This window comes from Emiliania huxleyi (genome assembly GCF_000372725.1).
Source record: "Emiliania huxleyi CCMP1516 unplaced genomic scaffold EMIHUscaffold_115, whole genome shotgun sequence".
Taxonomy (NCBI): Eukaryota; Haptophyta; order Isochrysidales; family Noelaerhabdaceae; genus Emiliania; species Emiliania huxleyi.
The window spans coordinates 336,076-349,072 of NW_005201493.1; the positions used below are offsets into that span (position 1 = coordinate 336,076).

General features: G+C 68.3%; 2 protein-coding genes across 2 annotated transcripts; both read right to left on the minus strand.

The window, feature by feature from the left end:
- Positions 1 to 4,367: 4,367 nt before the first annotated feature.
- Positions 4,368 to 6,122, minus strand: EMIHUDRAFT_454587 (hypothetical protein; the record flags this gene model as incomplete). The annotated part of the gene is made up of 6 exons (XM_005791182.1): positions 6,036 to 6,122; positions 5,890 to 5,967; positions 5,660 to 5,739; positions 5,421 to 5,589; positions 4,976 to 5,062; positions 4,368 to 4,637 (listed from the first exon to the last, which is right to left on the minus strand). Coding segments are annotated over exons 1-6 (714 nt in total), but the record flags the coding sequence as incomplete, so codon positions are not given.
- A 1,816-nt stretch (positions 6,123 to 7,938) lies between these two features.
- On the minus strand, positions 7,939 to 11,242 carry EMIHUDRAFT_224247 (hypothetical protein; the record flags this gene model as incomplete). Its single annotated transcript, XM_005791183.1, has 4 exons — positions 7,939 to 8,541; positions 8,848 to 8,955; positions 9,036 to 9,551; positions 10,973 to 11,242. 4 exons carry the CDS (start codon positions 11,240 to 11,242, stop codon positions 7,939 to 7,941), a joined length of 1,497 nt encoding a protein of 498 aa, XP_005791240.1.
- Positions 11,243 to 12,997: the final 1,755 nt, after the last annotated feature.

Genomic DNA, 12,997 nt, shown 5'->3' on the forward strand with positions numbered 1-12,997 from the left:
ACTCGGCGGGGTCGCAGCTGCCTCTGCGCGTCTTGGGTAAAGGGTGTGGATGCTGGGGGTTGAACAAAATCGGAGGACGCGACCCACTTCGCCACAGACGGTCCCGCGCCTCGCCGCTATGACGGGTAGACGACCGCGGCTCGTGTGCGTCTACCCGTCTTTGTCCGGAGTGAATACTCCAACGCGCTCGTCGGTGACGGTGTCCTCCAACCTGCGCCGCGCTCGGCGAACCTCGACAGCGCTTTCGGTGGCATGCAGCTCTTTGCGACAGAAGCCTGGAGAGCAGCTCCTCTGCTGCTCATCTCTCGCCTCCTCCGACAGCTGACCCCAAGCCCCCCCCGGGGCCCTCCGGCCTCGGCCCTCCGGCTCGCCGGCGGGTCCGTTATCGTATTGCGGCAACTCCCCTCCCCCAGCTCCTCCTCCCGGGTACACCAGCCTCCGGCGGGGCGGTCTCGGGTCCCCCCGGTTATTCCGAGCGGGTCCATACGGTGGCGGCCCCGTCGGCGGCGGGGGTGGAGGCGGTGGCAGGGGCGGCGGGTACGGTGGCGGCCCTCGCGGCCCAAACGCCTGGTGTGGAGCCGCTGGGGCGGCCCCACGACCCTGCAGCCGTTCCAGTGGCGGGGGCGGAAGTGGCAGTGTGGGTGGCGGAAACGATGGCGGCACTGGCGGCCGCACCGCCTGGTGTGGAACCTCAGGGGCGGCTCCTCGACCCAGCGGTCGCTCCAGCGGCGGGGGCGGAGGCGGTGGTGGTGGGGGCGGGCCTGGTGGCGGCGCCGGCCGCCGCAACTCCTGGGGCGGGGCCTCGGGGGATGCCCCCTGCCCCTGCGGCCGTTCCAGCCGTGGTTCCACGCGTCGGCCGTCCACCCCGCTCGTGGGGGGGGGCCTAGCTCTCGTCTCCCCTCGGGAGGGGGGGGGGGGCAGGACCCGGATTCGCCGACGGCCCCGCCTCTCCCCCCCCCCGCTCCGCATCAGGCCGTAGACTGTGCAGTAGTCGCGTCGCCTCCCCACTCGCCCGGTCCCTTTCGATTCGGTCCCACACTGACCGGATATCGAAGGCCGAGTTGTGTTCGGATAGCGGGCCCGCCGATGCCACCCGCCTCTTCACACAGCAGGCGTACGCCTTCATCGCCTGCCCCCCCGACTGCGTCGGTCCCGGTGCGATGTCGTTGACGAGGTAGCCCTCCCCCTCCCACCGGAAAACCTGTCCAAGAAGGTCCGGTCGAGCCAACCAGTCGTCTTGCCAGTCCCCGCACTTCCCGTGCCTGTACTGGCCTGAGCACGCCGGTGCTGGCCGCGAACGACAGGCCGATCGCCCAAGCTCCGCCAGGACCGCCGGCGTCTTTTTTCGGCTTTTTCTCTATACCCGACGGTAGTGCCGTATACGGTACTTTTCGTTTACCCACACTAAGCGAGTCGCGCTAAAATTCTTCTTCATCCGTGCGCGCCTACGTTTCTTTGAAAACACCGCCGACTATAGTCGAGCGCGTCGGAGAGGTGTTTCGACACCGAGTGTTTTGAACGTTTCTTCGTAGAAGAAATCGTCGAGAGAAAAATTCTCTCGCCGGTGTTCACAGAGCTCTGTGAACACCGGCTACTCGGCCTTAGCCGCCGGTACGTCAACAGTGCGATAGCCAAGTATCGCACTGTTGGGTCCCGATGGTGTCCCATCACAAATTCGTGCTGTCGACAGATCATGTCCCTTGGTCGACTGCACCCGCCTTTGGACGGTTCTCCGACATGCTTAGATGAGTCTTTTTTGTCTTTTTGGCTCGCCTGGTCTTCACCAGTGCGAACATATTCTTGCTCGTAGGAGTCGCTCGTCTCTTGTCCGAGCAAACGTGCGCCCGATCGCCCCATTAAGCACGTGCGAAGGGTATCCGAGTGCCGTAAACTCCCTGAGCTTGCTCGTCACGCTGAGCGCGAATCCCTCGTCATCGCTCGCCATCGCGACCACCTTGAGCAGGCATCCAACCACGATGCCCGCCTTCATTTTAGCGCATGTGAAGCTATCCCAACGATGGTAGCGCCACACTCGCCGATCATGACCCTCCCCCCAACCATACAGGAGCAGCGCGAGCAGCTGGCCGCGAAGAGGCAGCGGCTGCGCGCGGCGGAGGCGGCCCTCAGGGCGGCAGCCGCGAGCCAGCTCGCCGACCTGGCTCGGGGCGACCTGGCCTCGCTGCACGCCCTCCTCGCCGAGGAGGGGACACACGGCACGTCGCTCGCGGCCCAGCTCGACGCGCGGCACGACACCGAGACGCAAGACACGCTTCTGACCTGGGCCGCTCGTCACGGGCAGGCCGAGGCGGTGCGGCTGCTGCTCGACAGCGGCGCGAGCGTCGGGGCGACGACTGGCCGCGGCGCTTCCGCGCTGTACATCGCGTGCTATAAGGGGCTGCTAGAGTGCGCCCGGCTGCTCGTCGAGGCTGGCGCGGCGGTCAACCAATCAGAGGCGAACGCTGAAGGTTGCACGCCGCTGTTCAAGGCGTGCCAGGAGGGCCACCTCGAGATCGTCCGGCTGCTCCTCGAGGCGGGCGCGGCGGTCGGCCAGGCCACGGACGACGGCGTCACGCCGCTGCTCATCGCGTGCGCTCGGGGCCAGATCGAGTGCGCCAGGCTCCTTCTCGAGGCGGGCGCGGCGGTCGACCAAGCTGACGCTGAAGGCGTCACACCGCTGAGCGCTGCGAGCCAGGAGGGCAAGATCGACTGCGTTCGGCTGATGATCGCCGCTGGCGCCGCGGTGAACCAAGCAGATTCTGACGGCGCCACGCCGCTGCTCGTCGCGTCCCTAAAGGGCCACGTCGAGATCGCGCGGCTGCTTCTCGAGGCTGGCGCGGCGGTGGCTCATGCAGACGCTCAAGGCCGCACGCCGCTGCTCGCCGCGTGCCACTTCGGCCACCTCGAGGTCGCCCGGCTGCTGTGCGACGCTGGCGCGGCGGTCGGCCAAGCTGATGATGGAGGCTTCTCGCCGCTGTTCGTTGCGTGCCAGAAGGGCCACCTCGAGATCGTCCGGCTGCTCCTCGAGGCTGGCGCGGCGGTCGACCAAGCCAAGGAGGACGACGGCTGCACGCCGCTGTGCATCGCGTGCTGGCAGGGCCACCTCGAGGTCGCCAAGCTGCTGCGCGACGCTGGCGCAGCGGTCAACCAAGCCCGCAATGACGGCACCACGCCGCTGTTCATGGCGAGCCAGCAGGGCCAACTCGAGTGCGTTCGGCTGCTCCTCGAGGCTGGCGCGGCGGTCGACCAAGCCAAGCAGGATGGCGCCACGCCGCTGTACATCGCGTGCCAGAAGGCCCACGTTGACATCGCCCAGATGCTCCTCGAGGCTGGCGCGGCGATCAGCCAAGCCCGCAACGACGGCGTCACGCCGCTGTTCGCCGCGTGCGACAAGGGCCACCTCGAGGTCGCCAAGCTCCTCTCCTCCTACGGCGCCTCCCGCGCCGCTACGCCCTTCGGCACGCCCGAGGAGGCCGCGAACCGCCGCGGCCACGCCGACCTCGCCGCCTGGCTGGTCGCCAGCCGCGGCTGGACGCCGCTCGCGCACCTTGAGAGCCTCACCGCCGCCCGCGCCACCTCCCTCCTGCGCAGCGGCGCAAGCTTGCGCGAGGGCGAGCCGACGCCGCTGCGGCGCGCCGCGGGCGGCGCGGGCGAGGTGGCGGCGCTGATCCGGCGGGCGGCGGCGCCGTGGTCGCCGGCAAGCCACTCGCTCTTCCCCGCGGCAGCCCGCGCGCGGGCGGCGCTCCTCGTCCTCTCGATCTACGAGATCCACGAGCGGCACCATCTCGACTCGGCAGGAAACACGAACGGCATCGCGGCGCGCGACTTTGTCACGTGCGTGCTGCGCTTCGCGATCACGCGCGAGACGGAGTAGAGCCGTGAGTGCGGTGATTTTGCTTTGCCCCTCGCGCTCGCGGCTCGCCTCCGACCACGGCGCTGTGTGTCTTCTTGGGATGGGTGGATGTGCGCCGATGGGTCCTCCGGAGTGGGGGGATTGGCCATTGGGCTTTCGGGGGGGTCCGGAACTCTCACCTACTCTGCACACGGGACTGTGGTCTGTGCGCTTTTGCTGTGGGGTGACTAAAGCAAATAACTAACAAACGCTGTGACATGCGGTGTCGAACACGTAACACGACTCGACTCGCCGTCAAGCTCCAAGGCCCTTACATCAGGACGCAGCTGCAGCTGCAGCCCGTCCCCGCGGGCGCGTCCTCGCCGCCGCCCTCCTCCGGCTCGCTCAGCACAACCTTCTCGACGCGCGAGACAGCCGCTGCGCGGACCCCGGGCCGCAGCCCCAGGGCCGCGTGGCCCGCGTCGCGCAGCGCGGCGCTCGAGTCGATCTGGCTGGGCCAGGCCGGCCGTACGGCCGCCCCGCGCGCGTGCAGCCCGAACTTGGCCTGCGCGCGCGCCTGCGGGGCGGTCGCGCGTCGGAAGATGGCGGCGATGCTGCCGACGAAGGCCGGGTTGCACCGCGTGTCGCCCCCGCCCGGCCCTCCGAGGAAGAGGTGCAGCAGCTCGGGCAGGTCGGCGAACGCCGTGGGCGGCAGGGCGGCGATGTCGGCGATGGCGGCGCTGAAGCCCTGCTGCACCTCCAGCACGCCCGCCACGCCAATGTCGTAGTCGAGGGGGGGGCAGTACGCCTGCCCGCGGGCATCCTCGAGATGAGCGGCGATCTGGAGCGATCTGGAGCGATCTGGAGCGATCTCGTGGCGATCTCGTGCGAATCTGGAGCGATCTGGTGGCGATCTCGTGCGAATCTGGAGCGATCTGGTGGCGATCTCGTGCGAATCTGGAGCGATCTGGTGGCGATCTCGTGCGAATCTGGAGCGATCTGGTGGCGATCTCGTGCGAATCTGGAGCGATCTCGTGGCGATCTCGTGCGAATCTGGAGCGATCTGGTGGCGATCTCGTGCGAATCTGGAGCGATCTCGAGCGATCTCGAGCAATCTCGTGCGATCTCGAGGGGCGGGCAGTACACCTCGCTGGACTCGTCGCCGCTGCCGTGCAGCAGCAGCCGCCGCAGGGGGGCAAAAGCGGCATGCGGCGCGCGCGGCGAGGCGCACACCTATCGGTCGGTTCCTGGACGGTTCCTGGACGGTTCGGCCCACGAACCTCGGGTCCTCTCGGGTCCTGTCGACTCCTCTCGGGACATCCCCGCGCACACCTCTCCCGCGCACACCTCTCCCGCGCACACCTCTCCCGCGCACACCTCTCCCGCGCACACCTCTCCCGCGCACACCTCTCCCGCGCACACCTCTCCCGCGCACACCTCTCCCGCGCACACCTCTCCCGCGCACACCTCTCCCGCGCACACCTCTCCCGCGCACACCTCTCCCGCGCACACCTCTCCCGCGCACACCTCTCCCGCGCGGGCGGCCACTGAGCTCTTCACTAGCTGAGTCTCATTGCTCAAGCGCACACACCTCCCCCACGAGCGCGGCCACCTTGCGCTTGTACTCGCCAAAGAGGGGCGCAGAGCGCGGCTCGTGCGGGTCGAACGCGCTCATCATGGAGTCGATGGCCACGACCCGGTCCTCGGCGTCGATCATCACGTTCTCAGAGTTGCCGTCGTTGCCCCAGATGCAGGGCAGCCTATCCACAGCGGCGGGTGTGAGGAGACGCTGCGCACGCCTCGCCGTCGCGGCCCCAGAGGCAGCGCAGCCGGTCGTAGTTGTGAATCAGGATGTCAAAGGCGAGCGTGCGCCCGAGCATCTGCAGCTGCTCGCGGCCAGACGGCGAGAGCTCGCCTACCACACCACCCAAGGACCTGAACCCACACTGGATTCGGGACTCTGGAGGTGTGGTACCCGCCTCGCGCGACGCAGAGGAAGGGTGTGGCCAGGCGCGGAGCCATGAGGGGCTACGGGGAGCTATGGGGAGAGAGGGCGAGAGCTCGCCTCGAGGGCCAAACACGCGCTCGCAGCGCGCCGCGGCGGCGGGCGGGTCGAAGAGGGCGGTGATGGCGAGCCCCTTCAGCGAGACGCCTAGAAGGTTCCTAGAAGGGTCCTAGAAGGTTCCTAGAAGGGTCCTAGAAGCCCCTTCAGCGAGACGCCGGGCACGAACTCCATCACAAGGCAGGTCGGGACCGCGGCCAGCACGGCCGCGACGGGCGGCGAGGAGCGCTGCTTGAGCGGCTTGGCGGCGTCGAGCCGCGAGAGCGCCGCCTCGAGGGCGAGCCCCTCCTCGCTCGCGGTGAGCACACATCGCATCTCGGGCGCGCGCACACCCAGCGCGGTGCCGATGAGGTGGCCGCAGTAGTCAGCCACCACCTCGGCGTCGGGCTTGACCACCACGCAGCGCTGGCCGGGCAGCAGCACAAAGTACACCCCGCTCGACCGGCCGCCGTCGGACCGCTTGAAGTTTGTCGCCGCCGCCCAGTCCACGTCCCAGATCGAGGCGGCCGGCTCGCACTTGGACAGGTCGATGTCGCCGTGCACGCGCTGCCGCAAGTGCGCGCCGACGGCGCCGCGCCGCTGCCACGAGTGTGCCGACGAGTCGATGCTGTGCCACTGGGGGTATCGGGCGAGGACATCGTCGATGCTCGCCATGCGTTGGGCGGCGACCTTGGCTGGCAGGCTGTTGGCTTTGGCGGGCTGAGGCGGTGGCCTGGCCCAGCTGCTCTTTGCCTTTGTGGGCGGCGGCGGCGGCGGGGGGGGCGGCGGCGGCGGCTTTGGGCCCTCGGCAACATTGCCCTGGCGCCGCGCTCGGCTGCCCTCGGACATTGCCGACATTCGGTCCTTGACTGCATTCGCGATGTGCTGGGCGGCAAGCGCGCGGGCAGCGGCTGCCCGAGCGTCGCTCGGCTCCGACATGAAGCGATCCTGGATCGACAGGTCGCACTGGTGTAGGGAGGGCAAAGTCGGCGGCCGACAAGGGTCAAGACAAGGTTCAAACTTTATGGGGTGTGGTAGGGTGCACCCATACCGCGTTGGTGTCCAGTCCGAGCCTGGCTGTTCTTCACCTTTCTACCTACCTACCTACCTACGGTGTAGTGCTATTGTTGGCAAAGGTAGAAAGGTGAAACAAGACACAGAGCTCACACAGAATCACAGCGGGAGGAAAGCGGCGAGTCGCAATTCCAGGGGTCGTTGTGGCGGGCCACCCTGTCCAGAAAGGCATGGATGCCAATCTGGGGTCTCTCGACCGAGCGAGTCTATGAGCCCTGCCTGGCCGCTCCCGGTTGTGGCAGAGGTTATAGAACCAAGCGTCGGAGATGGTGCGGGGGTACGGGTGTTCCAGGGGGTCACGACACGCACCGACCCTTCACGAACCGAAAGGCTGTGCCCGGGGAAGGCACAGTAATCCGGCACGTGTTGGTCGCCCCATTCCGTTTAGGGCTAGGTCGGCTCAGGGCCCCGTCCACTTCCCTCCCACTTGGCGCGTGATAATGAGGAGTGCGGTAGGGGTAGACATTCTACCTCCCATCTAACCGCGCCTACCCTTTCTTGGGTAATGGGTAGACCTTTCACACCCACCGAGGTCATTACCTCTAACTAGTTCGTGCGTCCTGCTATCGCCCGCCTGCTTTCGTTGCATCCTCTCAGTGTGGTTTATGGTTTGCTAGACCCATGAGACCAGCCACGCCGCGCCCTCGGGCGCCTCCACCGCCGCCCTCAGCCACGCCGCTACGACCGTCGGAGACGTCAACTCCGCCGTCACAAGGAGTTGCCACCCAGGCCAGCCAGGGCAGGGGCGGGGGGCGAGGGCAGAGGGCGGGATGGGCGCTAAGCGGGAGGGAGTTTTGGAGCAGACGCCGCGCGGCCAGCGCGCCGCGCAGCTGGGCCCCGGTGGTCACCAGGACGGATCTCGACCCCTCCGGCACGAGCACCGCGCTCGTCAGCGACTCGGCAGACTATGCCGAGGAGCGCGTTCGAACAGCGCCCCGCCGAGATCTCGCTCTGAGTACATACACCCCACGATCGAGACCGCCGGTCGGCAGCCCTAAAACTGACTTGCCAGAGCTGCGGTCAGCTCCTCATTATCCGCCCGGACCTTCTCGAGCTCCGCGTCGCGCGCCGCCACCGCCCCCTTGAGCTCCGCCACCTGGTCGAGCGCGTCGCCGAGCAGCCCCTTGGCCACGCCAAAGTCGCGCAGCTGCTCCACGCCGCCGCTCGCCCGCACCTCGGCGGCGTGGTCGGCCACGAAGCAGCGGCACTGCGCGAGGAGCCGCCCGTCGCCCATCGTGTGCGCCGCCTCGAGCAGCGGCACGGCGGTCGCCGGCGCGACGCTCTCCTGCAGCGCCTGCGCGCAGAGCAGCTCGAGGCGCGGCACCTGATACATCTGCGCCAGCTCCCGCAGGTCGAGCGCGCGCTGCGCCCTGCCGCCCGCCTCCTCGCCGAGGTCGAACTTGTCGGAGAGGAGGTAGTCGATGAGGGCAGTGAAGCTGGCGGGGTCGGTGTGGGCCACCGTGACCTCGGCGGCGTCGCGCTCCTTCATGCCGATGCCAAACATGGTCCGAAAGACTGGGGACCGGGCGCAGAGGTTGGCCTTGGTGACGTGCTCGACGCGCTCCTCGTCGTCGCCGACCAGGAAGGTGACCATGCCCTGCGGGAGGGAGGCGTCGCCCCGCGTCGTTGCGAAGTCAGCCAGGATGGTGGAGGGCAGAACGACGATCGGGGCAAAGGAGGGAGGAGGAGGAGGCGCCGCCACGCAGACCTGACGGAGGCCTCCTTCCGAACCGACCAACAGCGTGCTGCCGTCTGGGCTGATGGCGACTTCGGCTGGTCCGTTGAGCTCCGCCGCGTCGCCCACGCCATCAGTGCTGCCCCTGGTGCCGCTGCCCGCGACCGTCGTCACCTCTCCCGTCGCCACCTCCACCCGCCGGATCTTGTGGTTGTCGCAGTCCGCCACGAACAGCGCGCCGCCGTCTGGGCTGATGGCGACGTTGTGTGGGTTGTAGAACTGCGCCGCGTCGCCCACGCCATCAGTGCTGCCACTGGCGCCGCTGCCCGCGATCGTCTGGGGCGCGCGTCGCCCACGCCGTCCGCGTTGCCCTCCTCGCCGCCTCCAGCGAGCGTGGTCACAGCGCCAGTCGCCACCTCAACCCGCCGGATCTTGTGGTTCTCATGGTCAGCCACAAACAATGCACTCGCGTCGGAGCTGATGGCGATGCCACATGGGTTGTTGAACTCCGCCGCGTCGCCCACGCCATCAGTGCTGCCTCTGGTGCCACTTCCCGCGATCGTCGTCACCTCTCCCGTCGCCACCTCCACCCGCCGGATCTCGTGGCCGCTGAAGTCGGCCACAAAAACCGCGCTCCCGTCCGGGCTGGCGGCAGCGGTGTAGTAGTAGTCGTCACTTGCCGGCAAGGCTGCCACGCGGCGCACACGCCCGGCCGTCGAGACGTGCAGCAGCGAGTCCTTGGTCGCGACGTACCAGGCGCCCGCGTGGTCGCTCGCGACGCCAACCGGACCGAGCGATAGAGGGCCGTCCTCGCCCTCGAGCGTCAGCGTGGAGACCTGGCCGACGACGCGCGCGCCAAAGATGCGCGCGTCGAAGCCATCCGCGACCGGCACGGGCTCCTCGTCCACCTCGCCGCCGCCGGTGCGGGCGCGCTTGCGGGCGGCGGACGCCATTACACACACACACCAACCGCTGGATTCGGGACACACGGGCTTGTGGGGTAACACTTTCTTCCTACATACATACCAACAAACTTTCGCGTGCGATTACTGACTTGGGAGCCCGCGCGGATGCCGACGAGCGAGGATCACGGTGCGCTATCTGGTAATAAGACGGCTCGCAGAGAACGGGGCATTGCACCTACATAGTGCGGGACCTGGGGCAGCAAACAACAACCTGGATGGGGACGGGGTGCTGCGCAACCGACGCCAACCAGCAGCGTTCACAGCACAGTGCGAAACTATAGGGTTGCAACCTGGTAATAAGACGGCTCGCTGGACCTAACACAGGCAAACCGCGCGACTCCGTTAAAAAAGAATTTTCCTCCAAACTCCATCTAACTGGGTGCGCTTCTTAGCTCCCCGGTCCTGGGCGTGCGGCTGCTGACTGCACTCCACTGCACTCCAAGTGCCGCTCCAAACCAAACTCTAAAAAGAACGTTATAGGTATACCTCATCCGACTATTTTACTACATCAAGACAGCGAAACCATCCACCCGCGCCGCCGCCATCGGCGCCACCGCCTCCCACGCGCCCGCTGCCGGGTCGTACCGCTCCACCGAGCTGAGGCGGCCGGTGAGGCCTAGCGGGCCCCGCCCGCCAACAGCGTACAGCTTGCCGTCGAGCACCGCCACAGCGGCGGCCTGCCGCGCCAATGCCGTCGGCGCCACCGCCTCCCACGCGTTCGTCGCAGGGTCGTACCGCTCTACCGAGCTGAGGGTGCCGTCGTCGTCGTTGCCGCCTCCCACAGCATACAGCTTGCCGTCAAGTACCGCTACCGCAAGCTCAGCCCGAGCCGTCGGCATTGGCGCCACCTCCTCCCACGCGTTCAGCGCCGGGTCGTACCGCTCCACCGAGCTGAGGTCGCCACCGTTGATGCCGCCCAGAGCATACAGCTTGCCGTCGAGCACCGCCACGCTGTGCATAAACCGTTCCTCCGCCATCGGCGCCACCGCCTCCCACGTGTTCGTCGCGGGATCGTACCGCTCCACCGAGCTGAGGGCGTCGTCGTCGTAGCCTCCCACGGCGTACAGCTTGCTGTCGAGCACCGCCACGGCGTGATACTCGCGTGCCCCCGCCATCGGCGCCACCGCCTCCCACGCGTTCGCAGCCAGGTCGTACCGCTCCACCAGGTTGGAAAATGCGCCGCCATCCTGGCCGCCCTCGAGGCCGCCCGCCGCGTAGAGCTTGCCATCGAGGACCGCCATGCCGGCATCTTCGCGTGCCGTTGGCATCGATTCCACAGCCTCCTCCTCCCACTCATTTGTGGAAGGGTCGTACCGCTCCATCGAGCTCAGGTTGCCACCGTTGCCGTTGCCGCCGAACACGACCAGGCGCGGCCGCTCGCGATTCACCAGCGTCTGCTTCCAACCGCGGCGCCACGCGCGGCACGTCCCTTTGACGGCGTGCTCCTTGGTCGGCAGCTGGGCGAGGATGTGCGGGGCGAGGTCCGGCGAGAGGAGGACCTCGGAGAGGATCCACTCGGGCTGCTCCACGAGCCGTGCGTGCTCCTCCGCCACGCGCACCGCGGCGTCGCTCCAGAGAGGCGCCTGCTCGTCGATGAAGGCGAGGAGCTGCTCTGGCGAGAGGCCAGAGAGGCGGGCGCTCATGCGGTGGGCGGCCATCTTAGAGACGTCGACAAAGCGATTTCTTTTTTGGTTTCAGTGCCGAAAAGTAAAGAGGGCAAACCGCGGCTACGTGCTAAAGGAACACATGCGTGGGTCACATCAGGAGGAGCGCCTGTCGGGAGGAGCTGCCCGGCATTGGCGGCGCACCGCCACGACTTGGCACCCGCACCTGCGGATCCTGCGTGCCTGCGTCCCTCGCTCTGAATAAGAAAAGCGCGCCAGCCACGCAACCCGCGGGAGGAGGAGGGCGGGTAGGCTCCCTCCCCAACGTCAGTTCTTGGTACATGGGTGGGAGGCATGCGCAATTAAAGAGTTCCCATCGGAGAGATCTCAACCAGGGGGGCAAGGGGCCGGAGGAGGCTGTGCAGGCTGCTCCACCTCCAGGCCACTCCAGCGCGCGTGTCCAGCTCCAGGAAGAGCACAAGAGGAGTTTCAGGGAGAGCCGCTGGCCTTGCGGCGTGCCTGGGCGGACTAAAACGTACGACATTGAAAACATACTCGACACATGCATGCAGTACTGTCTACTGACGTATATCAACCAGTTGATGTCTAGATCACAAATCACTAATCAGGTTCAGCGCTGCGAGCGTCAGAGGCGCTACGCACAACGCATGAAGACTAAAGCGACAAGTTGGGGGCGGAGACAGCCGGGGAACAGGGCTGTGAGAGAGCAAGCCTCAGCGAGAGTCTGAGCGCGCGCGAGCCAGAGATCGCAGATCGCGCCCCGTGGCACGGAGAGGAGGTCGACGGCAAGTTGACGGCAGGTTGACGGCGTTCACCGGTTCACGCCTCTTCAGCGCAGCTCTCGATGTCGGCAAGGTTGCTCGCCTGGCTCGCCCGGCGGCGCCGGCCGTAGACGGCGAGCCCAGCCACGGCGGCGAGCGCCAGCGGAGCTGCGACGGCGGCGCGCGCGTTGCTGCTCCAGGGGGCGGGCGCGGATTCGGCGAGGCGGCGACGGCCGCTCCCGCCGAGGCAGTCCTGGGTGCAGTATTGAGCGGGGCAGAAGGAGGGCGTCCAGTTGCAGTTGCGGTCACACCAAGCGTCGGTATAGCCGGAATGAAATCCGGTCGACACGCACTGCCCCCCGCCGGTGCCCGCCGGTGGCGGCGATGGCGGCGGTGGGGGCGGCGAAGGCGGCGGAGGAGGTGAAGGCGGCGGCGGCGATGGCGGCGGGGGCGGCGACGGCGGCGGAAGAGGTGAAGGCGGCGGCGGCGATGGCGGCGGGGGCGGCGATGGCGGCGGTGGGGGCGGCGAAGGCGGCGGAGGAGGTGAAGGCGGCGGCGGCGATGGCGGCGGGGGCGGCGACGGCGACGGGGAAGGCGCACCTCCGCCACCTCCACCGCCGCCGCCTCCACCGCTCCCGCCACCGCACCGGCAGCAAGCGGTGCCGATGATGCTGTGCGCGCAGTAGCCGCACATCATTTCAAAGGGCCACCCGGGGCAGCTCGACGCGCCGAGCGCGGCGCAGGAGGTCGAGGACCAACCTTCGGTCAGCGGCATGTCAACGCACTGCCCGCCGCCGTTGCCCGCCGGTGGCGGCGACGGCGGCGGGGGTGGCGATGGCGGCGGGGGTGGCGACGGCGACGGCGGAGGAGGGTCGGAAATAGCGCCGGGCGGTGGCGAGGGCGGCGGCGGCGGAGGCGAGGGCGGCGGCGGCGGCGAGGGCGGCGGCGGCGGCGAGGGCGGCGGCGGCGGCGAGGGCGGCGGCGGCGGCGAGGGCGGTGGCGAGGTCGCGCCACCGCCTCCTCCGCC